The following is an 11,924-nucleotide window of genomic DNA, read 5'->3' as shown; positions in this document are numbered from 1 at the left end:
CTATCCAACAAAAGATTTAAAGATGAATGAATGCATGTTGTACAAAATACACAATTCCTTTGATTTCTGAGAAACAAAAATCAAATTGTACTAAGCAAAATAAATCAGTTAAGAGCTTTTCTTATATAAAGTATGAGAGTCAAACAGAAAAGTATCATTGAATTGTCAACCACTCTTTTCATACCATGTTAATGAATATCAGAAAAATCATTCTGAAAATAAAGTTATTTACTTTGGGTCTTTATAGCTTAGAATGTCACTATTTTTGTCTCATGCATTCTTTTTGCTTCAGATTACATTCAAGACTCACTATAAGGAGTGAGGAAGTAGTTAACCTCTTACATTACCAGCAGTGCTACCACAAGGCTGCTTGTAGAAACCTAAATTGCCCTGTAGTTCAGCACTAGTGCTAGGAGCAAACCTCACAATGTGGGACACACACACACCCCCTCCCCATGCAGCCTGTCACCTCGTAGAGAGATCAGGTGCCACCTGGAACTACTGAATCTGAATAGAAAGTTAATGATCCCCAGTTGATTCAAATTACATTCAAATCTGAGAACTACTGCTCTAAAGCACAACTTACCTGTTGAAATAACACCTGTTCTTTGAGTGGCGGGAACAGCCGGGTAACCTGCTGCAACTTGCAAAAGCAGTCACCTTCAGTTGTTTTTTTTTTTTTTTTTAGTGAGGCTTACATATTTTTAAGGCTAAAACTGCCATGGGTGTGCTGAATTTATAAGATGCACACTGGCTCACAAGCTGGCCACCGTGATACACACAGCACCTGAGTGCAAAGGTCCAGCGGCCCATCTGTGTAGTGGGGCAACTAGGCACAGGGCAGGTAGGGAGGTGGGGGGGGGGGGGGGGGTGCGGGATACTGGAATCAACCAAGCTCCCCAGATCCCAGTGAATCTTTACTTTCTCTCTGGGCTCTCTCTGGCATCGTTGAGTGGTCCTGCAGTAGCCGTTGCTCATCTTCTTAGCCGTTCTCTGCTTGCAGCCGTTTTGCGTAGCGGTTTCTGTCTCTGAGTGATACAGCCCTTACAGCCTCAGCCTCCGGTGTGCCCACTTACCCATGCCCACCCCACAGACCAGGTGTCTATCATCAGGCATGCATGCCCCACGCCCACGCTCCCAAGTGCCTTCTACATTCAAGGCCACAAGTGACAGCCACAGAGGCCAGCGGCGTGAAAGCCTGAACAATTCACTTACCCTACAGTCGGTCATCACACCTCCCCTTCCATATCAGCTTTATCAGAGTAGGTGAGGGAATGCGGCTAAAGACACGTTTTCAAGCTACCAATTTATCCTAAGTTAAAAAATAATTTTCACATTTACTCATTTTAAAAAAAGTAATTCCTTTTACTCTATGACCTTTTAAAAACTACAAATAGCATTTTCAAAAAACCCCTGAATCTTAATCCTTAGTACTTTAAAGGATTAAAGATACCAATTGAAAATTGGAAATCATCTTATACAAGTCCTGATCTTATACAAAATCAGGAGTAATTGTCAGCGGAGGTTCCCCCCAACCTAGTGTACTGTATAGGGAATGGTTACTGACGGAACTGACCTCGGAGTTGTGAAAAAGTAACAGACTAAAATCCAACTCCAGCAGCTCTGACTAGAGCATTGGCTCTACTGCCCTCTGCTGGGTGAGCTGCCTCTCTACATCACACAAATACGGCCCTGGTGAGAGAGGTCCCCAACACACCAGATGTTCCAGAATGGGAACTGGGAAGGAATGGAGAGAAGTTGTGCCTACTCACGGACTCATTTAACAGATACTTTTCTGCACCTGTAAACACTACAACTAGGCGACATGGGCCAGGTGTGCTTATTTGGAAAATAATACTTAACACCTACTGTACTTTTGAAGGCATGTACTGGTTACATTGTGATGAGATAAAAGCCCCTGGCCTCAGAAATTTAGTCTAGTGATAGACAAGTAGATGCAGCGTATCAGGGAGCAGTTGTGCCATAAAGAGAAAGAAAGCAGGGTAAGAGAATAGGATTCCAGTTTTAAATAGGATAGTCACAGAAGGCTCTCAGAGGTAAATAGTTCCTCAGTAAAGTGTAGATGCGGACTAGGGGAATATCTGGAGGAAGAGCATCTTAGAAGAAGGGATGGGTTAAGAGCTCTAAAGCAAAATAACAGGCCACAAGTTGGCCACAGCAAAGCAGCAAGCCTGGGGCAAGAGAGTGAGAGGGACAGGCAGGAGCCCCATGTGGAAGGTTTGGCCATGGTGAGGACTTTAAGGTTCTAGGATGTGATCAGCTGAGTTGGATGATGAAATGACCTAAGTGGGAGATGAAGCGGCAGCAAGAGACAGTCAACAAGTCACAGCAACAGTCCAAGATAATGCAGAGGCGGCTTGGATGACAGGTGTGCCAGCCAGGAAAGGAAAAGGTGTTTCAGTCAAGATAATATCCAGGAATCCACTTCTGATTTTCCCACAGCTTCATTTGGGGATCTGAGACCCCTGGCTTCTTCACTACTATTTCTTGTACTGAAAATATGCTGTGATCTAAACATCATATCCACAAGACAAAAATATCCACAAAAATCACAAAACATTTCATTCATTGACCATCTGCTGTTAGTTTTATTCAAGGAAGAGAAAATTCATTTCATTTTGCTACCTGTTGAAAAATAGTTGCAGCAGAGTAATTTGAATTTCCTACTTCTTGAATGAACTTAACCTCACCATCACAAAAAGTCACAGTTCCAAAGTGACTTGAAACTTTGCAGGCAGTTTGCTTTAAAATGGAATTGGTTTTAGTTTGCTTTTGTGATTATTTGAGTTTCCAAGTTATAGGTAGAAAGGCATAGCAGAGTGAAGCTAGCTCCTTAATTTCACAAACCACCAGCTAACTTTGCCATTCCAAAGAAAGTAAGGATCAATGAGGGCCCTGTTTAAGTCCAATACAATGCACTAAAGCCTTTCAGGAATGTTCCAGACTAACTGCTTAACCTCTGTATTGCAGACTTATAAGCATAATAGACTTTCACAGATTTAGAATAAACCTACTTAATGAAGGCATGCTTCTCTAAAAACAGTTAAAGACTGTCTCAGGTTCCTTAAAATTGTAACTGCTAGCAATAAAGATCCTCCAGAGAAATACTTGAGAAGAAAAATCGTGAAATCCACCTATTTCTCGTATTAACATACATGACAATAAACATCACATTATTAATGTGGATACAAAATCCTAGGGATATTTATGGTGGGCCAGAAACCCCACAGTAATGAGCTTTGGGATATAATGCAATTGCCTGTATTCTCAACCCCTGTTCTCAAATAGAGGCAGGCTAAAAAGTTTGGTGGCGCTGAGTTGGCATTGAGTTTAGAGAGGATAAGGCTCAGACCAGACAGGCAGCCCCATTTCAGTTAGAAGAGTTGTTATGGAGATACAGGTGCCTTCCCAGGAACCTTCTGACCTCCTCTCTCTGATCTAGCAAAAGAATAAGCACCAAGTAACCAGGCGATTCCTAACATTGTGGTTGTCCTGCAGGTTTTAGGCAAAGGCAGGATGCAGAATCTCCCCTATGGACTTAGGGTTGGTGGATAAGGTGGGTGCCCAGCACACAACAGGTGTTTATTTTTTGAAAATATGAATTCTTTAGATAAAAAAATATTTCACTAGATGTAATGTTATTACTAACAAATAAGGTGTCTAAAAGTATGGTCTTGGTTCCTAATATACATAATTTAAATTTTATAGTGTCCGTTGCCTAAAACTACCTCAAATTTTATTACTCTAAGAATTATACACCAGCAGTTTGGTGGAGGGAGACTGGAATATGTGCACATAAGAGCAAAAATGTAACCCTAAAATTAAAATAAAAATTAAAAAGAATTATATTTGGAACTTATATTTCAGCTCTATGAAGACAGTGTATAGGTGACCAAACAAAAATTGTACCCTGTTTCATATAAAGAGCTTACAGAAAATTTAATTATTAATGATTTCAGTAATGATGTGGCATAAACTATGAAAAAGGAAACTACCTGAAAATGCTCTAATAATCATAATTCTCCTTTTTAATTGGCTAAAGATCAAATATTAAACATCAACATGATAACACAGCCTTATTACTAGTTTGTCAGATTTTATATAAATTGATGCTAATCTGTATATTTATACAATACTAATAAACTAATAAAATATCATAAATATTATGGTAATAGATTCTAAAATACAATAAATGTCATGAAATATTTTAGGTATTACACTCAATTTTTTAAAATAGGAAAACACTGCTTTTAAATTTAATTGTGTATTTATTTAATTTTTTAAATATATAAATTCTAAAAATATATCAAGATTATCTGATAGTGAATTTTTATACCTTCCAGTTTTGCCAACATACCCATAATGCATCCCTGATAGAATCACATCACTGGATTACGGGGACAGGGCGGGGGTGGGAGGCTCTCTTGGAGACAAAGTCAGTGAGGAAAGGGCTTCACTTCAGTGTGAGTCAAGTTTCAATCAGAACTCAGTCATGGACTAGTAGGTCTACCACAGGCATCCTTCCTTACATTTAATTACTCTTCATTTCCTTCCCTCAAGCCTTTCCTACATCTCTGGCTCCTGCGTAAGCCTTCATGCTACATACCACTTATTTTGCTTTCTTTTCTATTTATACTATTAGTGCAACATAAGAGATTGTGCTTCAATAAACCTTAAATAGGGAGAAAAAAATAAAATGTGATCAAAAATAGAAGTTTACCAGATTAAAATATCAGTATTATAAAACATAAATGATTCAATCATTGTTTGCCCAAAAGCATTCTTTGTTTCTTTTCCAAGATGATGATGATTCTTCATACATTTCCTAAAAAAATAAATAGAACCATAGCTATTCAAAACAGAGCATTTTAATAAAACCAAGTATAAATGAATAAATCAGGCAAATGAACTATTTAACTATTTAAATCTGCTCCACTTGTAACAACACAATAAACATGTGTATAAAGCACTGAGAGCAGAAAAGCAAATAAACATGTTCCCTATATTTAAGGGTTCCCAATACAAAAGGAAAGAAGATAAACAAGAAATCTTAACAAGGTGCAGCCACAGAACACCTTACAGCCAGCCCTCGGGGTTCTGCACGCACTGAGAGAAAACATGTCCTATGTAGCGGCGCCCACATGGCCACATGCGTACCGAACACGCAAAGAATTCTCTTGTGACTGTTCCCTAAGCAAGACTGGATAGCACTTACATTGTATTAGGTATATAAGTAATCTAGCGATGATTTAAAGTATACAGACAGATGTGCACAGGCTACAGGCAAATACCAGGCAAATTAATGTGCATGATTTGAGCATCCCCAGCCAGTGGTATCTATGGAGATCATGATGTCTCAAATACCAAGAAATAACTAAAATTCATTCCATTTGGGACCATGACCGGGGACTAGGCTCCTGTCATATGGGGAAAATGGAAGGACTTTAGTTTTCAACTTTTGTTCCAAACACACCAACTACTTCAAAATATCTAAAATATGCTTCTCCAAAGGCCTTCCATGTGTTTGAGACTGACAGTATACAACAATCCCACGGCTGAGGCAACCGCACTGGGGGAGGAAGGAGTGTGTTGGGAAATTCCACCCCTTCAAAATGCTCTCTTTAACCAGAGACTAACTTGCTCTTTTTGATTGGTTTGATGCACTGACAGAAAACAAGCTAGAATTTCCTACTGAAATTCTAAATATACATTTTTTTTTCTAACGAGGCAATATGGCACCCTATTATTGTCCTAAAAGGGAGTCCCAGGAGAACATTCTTCTGCCTTGAGGAATCTCTGTATCACCCACTGCCTCAGTACCCATGTACTATTCTGACTTACCAAAGGAAAGACACTTTATTCTGAAGAGAATTCTACCCCAAGGGAAGTAACTTTGTATATGAACCACTGGACTGGTCCATACTAGGAATTCTAATAGTTGGCACTTAATCAAACGTACCCCAGGCCCTGCATTTTTTGTGGCATGCATTTCTCATGTTTGACAAATCTTGGAAAGGAGCTATTATGTAAATATTCTATTTCATGGATTCTATAAAGATCCTCTAAGTCAGAGAAGGCCCATGAACACAAACTCTGTAGGAACCCTTAGTACCTATCTTGTAAAAATTCCTGAGAAAAATCATATCCAAATAGCAAAATGAGATCTTTCTTAACTCACCTTTTTCCATATGGGCACCTTGGCCTTCAAAGTATCTATGGCGTAGCTCACAGCTTCGAGTGATGCAGCCCTATGGGCCGAGGACACAGCAATGATTATACTCGCTTCTGACACTGGAACTAAGCTTTAAGAAAATGAAGAAAAGAGTTACCATCTCCTTGAATTTAAATAATCTAACAGACACATGAAAAAAAAATCAGTGAAGGGCCTCCCTGGTGACGCAAGGGGTTAATAAGCACAGCACTATGAAGCAATCTGCAGCCTCTGAAGCACTAGTTCAACCCCAGTCTGCCAGGGAGCAACCCACATGGCACAGCAGACCTTTCCTGTCTTGCTCACTGCTCCCCTAGGCAGTGTATTTCAGTTAGTTTGCCTGTTGTCTCTGGTGAATCCTCTCACCCCCCATGACTCTGGCCTGTACCCCATATTTTATTTTGTATGCATAAATAAAATATAAATCTTTAAAAAAAAAAATTCCAGTGATGCATTCTTAGAACTATATACCCAGTTTAGTTAGGAAATCTTAATTCATTCCAGCTGCAATCTTCAGAGGGCTTCTGAAGTTGCAGCTAATTTACAAGTGCCCATCTATTGAACCTGTTTGATGGGCACCAAGAAGAATGGCCAACTTCCACGACATAACAAACCTATGACTCAAACAGGGTGCAGTGCCAGGTCACGCCCAGGGAGCCAAAGCTAACATGCTGGATATCACCCAGCATTTAAAATACTAAATAGCAATAAATGTTAACAAAACTGCTAACAGTAAATATTAAAACAATCACTAATTTTTAATAAAATTACTTAGTGAAAACAAAATAATAATAGAATATGATAGATGATGTAGTCTCAATTCCTGGGTTATTTTTAAAGCTTAGAACTCTGCTTTTCTTAGTGGTACAAAAAGGTTGTCATTGAATGACCTTTAAAGGCATTTTCATAGAAAAGAAATCTCTTATGAGATTATCAGAGTCCAGACTACAAAACAATTTGAAAAAGGCCTGGAGAACTTTAGCACAGGTAGGGACTGCTGGTGCAGGGTCTGAGAGAGTGCCTAGTTCAGGCACTCTCCTTGTGTTATCAGAGGACAAATACTCAGGCAGTGTCACGCTCCCTCTGAATGATACACAAACCTCCCTCTCATTGGAATACAAGATCTCTATGAGAAATTCCAGAATCAGAATTTGTACAAAGGCAATAACAACTGAATTTAACTTTCAAATTGACAATAGACATCATACCCCAGTCTGTGGAACACTGCTATGTGTTTGACCGGCCATTTCTGCCTCATGTCACTACAAATTTTTCTGACTTCATTTTCTGCCATTGGTAGGTATGCTTCATATTCGAGGCTAATGACTTTTTTCCCTTCAAAGTTATTTCTTGTCGTCCCTGAGGGGGGTAAAATGCAATTAAAATAGGTTACTCCTTATAATAGAAACATCATATTACTAGAATAAAAAGATGATTTTTGTACCGACAAGTAGCATGCCAAATTATCTAAAAATTACTTCAAAAAAATTTTTATTAAGGTAACATTGGTTTATAATACTCTGTATGATTCAGGGGTAACAGATCCACCTAGTCAGATGTACGTAACCATGCCACACCCACCATCAAGACACCCAAGGTCCTCTACCAGCCCAGTGGGCCCCCTCCACACCCTGCTCTCCAACCTCTCTTTTCCCCTCTGGTAGCCTCAATACTACAATCAGATTTCTAGTGTTTATTACTGGTTTGATTTTGTCTGACTCTGTTTCTCTATAGTCCACATGTAAGTGAAACCATTTGGTATTTGTCTTTCTCCTTTGGACTTACTTAGCTCCACATTACCCAATCTTAATGAGAAAAACAAAAGCATTATTACAAAGATAAGGAAATAAGATGATACCTATTAGGCAAGTTTACTGAAAACACATGACAAACCAGGATATGTTCCTTTTCCACACAGTTAACACTTGAAAATTGAAAGGAAAACATTATGTTCTTAGGATTAGCACTGAATTATTACCATCACCACTCCCCCACCCCGCACCCCCATAAGAGAAACACAGAATTTCCTCTGATGATAATGACTTTTATCCAACTTTTTATTTTTTTGCCTTAACAAAGGCTAATTTGTAGGTTATTAAGACAAAACAAGAACTGAAAAAATCTCTACCTCTCACCATGAGTAATCTTGAGGTTTCTCGTCTGTATTAAAAAATCTTCTATTAACACTAACCATGGAAAACACTTGCTAACTTCTATTGTCTAGTGTAGTCAGTAGAAGCTGTGAAAATTACAACTCACCTACAAATAGGGATACGGCACCACAGAGTGGAGAAATCACCAGCTGTGAGACCTCATCTACTGAAAGTTTCTCAGCAGTGAATTTTATTATATCTTTAGATTTCTCTTCAACTTCATTCATAACTTTCCTAGAAATAAGATATTCACAAGACTTAACATTGGTATTCGAAGCAATACATCCAACTTAAGGGCTGTTTCAATTTATATTTTTCTATATTAGATGTGTTAGGCACAATTTGCATGATAAAAATAAGCAAGTGTAAAATGTTAGCAAAACAATATAAATATCCCAAATGAATCAAGCATGACATAAAAAGGACTTTACTTTTAACATGATCATTTAAAATGTAATATGTCTCATATGCCAGTTAATTCTGAATTCTGGAACTACTATTCATCTTGCATTAGTACAGTTCACCAGTCAACACCTTCACCCACAGACACTTCTAACTACTAGATTATCAAGTGCCACAGCCAGACTGTCTTTTCCTTTATGCAAAAGCAGAAGCTCCATAGGAACTCCATAGGGTTCCCTTTACAACAGGGCAAAGCCCAGCTAAGCAGTTGAGGAAATCAGGGAATGAAGTGCACATCTATTCATTAGGTGCTGTGCAAAGTCCTTTGGCCACACATTTGTCATTTCATTCATCAATTTTTTTTTTACATAATAAGGACCAGAGACTACACCATGCACTAGATATAGACCAGGGAACAAAAGATATTGGCTCCTGTCCTTGGGGCATTCATACTGGATGGGAGAAACAGAACAATAAATACCAACTAAAAACAGGGATAACTCATGGATATAAACAGGATTCTGAGACATAGCATGAACGCCTCTCTCAAGAAATATTTAAAGTTGAGCCCTATAAAGAAAAAAGGGGTACAGGGCCCCAGGAAGAGACAAAGGAAATGGCAAGAAAGAGGACAATGTGCTCCAGAAACTACTAAGAGGAGCAGAGAATAAGGCAGAGAAGGAACACACTGAGATTGAGTAGGAAGGTTGGACCATAGAGGCCATGAAGTGTCTGAATATAATCACAGATCCTGTGGGGATTCATCCAAACTGAAAGATGTTGGAAAGAGGACTCAAGCACTCACTCGAAGTGACTGTTACTAAACTCACTCGAAGTGACTGTTACTAAAACTCACATTCTTTTCCCTATCTCCTTCCAGCTACTAAAAAGAAAAATACAATTATCCCTATGTCACTGGAGTCCCGGATGTTTCATCTCCTTTACATGCTATTTGAGCTTCTTCCACCTCTTTAATTTTTTTTTGCAATAAAATATAGGTAACCCAAATACAGTCTATCAACTTCATACTTAATTCCTACAACTTGGTTCCATAAGGACAGACAGATTTTTAAATGACATGCTACAAATTCTGGCAAATGCACACAAGTAATACACAATGGTTTTGAGTCATCTTCCTAATTCACAACCATCTCTCACCATCATATACACACACTCCTTTAATGGCAGCCCACTCTTTTCTGAATAAATACCATACTCCAAAAAATAACATTTTTCCAAAATCATGATGGTGATATGATGACCAGTTTCCAAATAAAATTAAGATACATATCTAACAATGAATTTTTTATATAATTTCCAAACAGTCTAAAAAACATTCAATCTCTAAGTGCTGGCATGCTGGGCAACATACTTTAAAATTTTTATTATTCACCTTTGTGGCAATGCCCTGTAGGTGAGTAAGGGGGGAAAATTGGAAAAAAATAAATGCGCATCCTTAGCTTATTCCTTTCTTAGAGGAAACCAAGCTCATCACTGAATATGATATTTACCCTTGATTTTGAAGAAAAGATTCTATCAAATTAAGAAAGCTTGCTTTCATTCTTAACAAGAGCTTTTAATTAGGGAGGACTATTAATTTCTTCATTATTTATTTTTCAGTTGATAATAAACTAAACCTCATTCTGGCAAGCTCTCCAGATTAGCTTGAAAAATGCACTCAAGTATATTCTACTTAAATACTCTCATTCAACTATGGACTATGCTGTTTGGAAAGATGACATGGGTCAGAGTCACTTGCACACAACTATACTAGTAAAGCAGTTTCTTCATACCTGGAAAACAGTAGTTTTCTTTTTAGGCACAGTGTTCCTTTTACTTGCTGGCTAGGAAATTTTTCTACATTCCCCTGTACCCAGGAGAGCTACCATCCAGCATTACTAAGCATAATTGTGAAAACTTGGAGAGTTCAGTAATATGAATTTAAATGTTAGGTCTGCCATTATTAGCTATATGAACACAAATGAGTTTTTTGGCTCATTCTAAATAAGGATATTAATTCTCCAAGGTCCAGCATTGTGTCTGGACATTGTTTTAAAAAAAAGAAAAAATGCATAGTAAGATCTCAATCAACCATGTTAAGTGAATAAATATGTTGACAGAACAGATTAAACTAACATTAAACTGTCTGCAACAGAATTGATGTAAAGATGACAGGTAGGTTTTTGCATTAATAAAGTTACCATTTTAATAAAGAGCAGGTATAGACTTAATGAAAAGCATATAGCAGCAGCATATCATGTAACAAGTTATCAACTGTATGATCCTTTCCCACAAGATTGGTTAGGAAAAACACATCTCACATACCCAAGTGGCTCAAAAGCACTACTACCCTCCACTAATTGGGGGGATAATGGCAATTTCATCTCCTGATCGAAGCCAGAGGAGTTGATCTCCAAGCTCGACATATTCTTGACGAACAGCAAATATCACCTGATTTTTTACATCAGCCAATCTGAAGTGGGGGAAGAATATAATTAGAAGAATCAGTGTTAGATTAGACCTCAAATCTATTCAGCTGAAATTAAAAACCTAGATTACTTTAGTCTTGCCCGCTGCTCCCCTCAGCAGTGTATTTTGTCAGTCTGCCTGTTCTGTTCCCTGCTCTGTCTCTGGTGAAACCTCTCACCCTCCCACGCTTCTGACCTGTACCCCAGTTCTTGTATAAATAAATAAATCTTTAAAAAAAAAAGTGAAAAGAAAAACCCAGATTACTTTAGAAGCATCACTTACAAAGTTGCTAATCAAAGTAATTTATATACCATAGAGAAAAAAGAGTCAGCAGTTAGTAAACTACTAACAACTCTTCATTGGCTTATACTGTAAGCCTTGAAGAATTAAACAAATGGGGGAGGGGGTGGAGTTTGAGTTCTCCAGAGAAGGGAGTGGACATAAAGGTATAAAGCACATACTTTTAACAGAATTTGTAACTGTTTCATTTAAGTAAAAAATGAGAATCTACATTTTCAGTATTTTGTAAATTATAAAAAGAAACATATCTCTTTGGGGGTATTGTAGTTCACCGTGTTTCTTCAGTAAAAATTTTACTGTCCTTAAGGAAGTGCATATTTTTAAATACTAAAAGTTTTCAGGGATTATTTTTAAAACATACAATTAAT

The 11,924-nt window shown here is 37.9% G+C and overlaps 1 protein-coding gene across 2 annotated transcripts; it reads right to left on the bottom strand.

The window, feature by feature from the left end:
- Window positions 1-886: 886 nt before the first annotated feature.
- On the bottom strand, window positions 887-11,249 carry MOCS2 (molybdenum cofactor synthesis 2). 2 transcript variants are annotated; one of them, XR_008549143.1, is made up of 6 exons: window positions 11,113-11,249; window positions 8,492-8,619; window positions 7,441-7,591; window positions 6,200-6,323; window positions 1,216-4,846; window positions 887-1,028 (listed from the first exon to the last, which is right to left on the bottom strand). XR_008549143.1 is itself a non-coding variant. In XM_037530082.2 (5 exons), the coding sequence occupies exons 1-5, from the start codon at window positions 11,211-11,213 to the stop codon at window positions 4,778-4,780; spliced, it is 573 nt and encodes a 190-aa protein (XP_037385979.1). In that variant the 5' UTR covers window positions 11,214-11,249; the 3' UTR covers window positions 887-4,777. The 2 variants fall into 2 exon arrangements, 1 of the variants encoding a protein (XP_037385979.1); XM_037530082.2 differs by having other exon boundaries at window positions 887-4,846.
- Between the last annotated feature and the right edge of the window lie 675 nt (window positions 11,250-11,924).

This window comes from Talpa occidentalis, unplaced genomic scaffold, assembly GCF_014898055.3.
Source record: "Talpa occidentalis isolate TD23 unplaced genomic scaffold, MPIMG_talOcc4v2.1 talOcc4.6, whole genome shotgun sequence".
In the NCBI taxonomy this organism is placed as follows: domain Eukaryota; kingdom Metazoa; phylum Chordata; class Mammalia; order Eulipotyphla; family Talpidae; genus Talpa; species Talpa occidentalis.
This window is presented reverse-complemented; position numbering and strand designations above follow the sequence as displayed.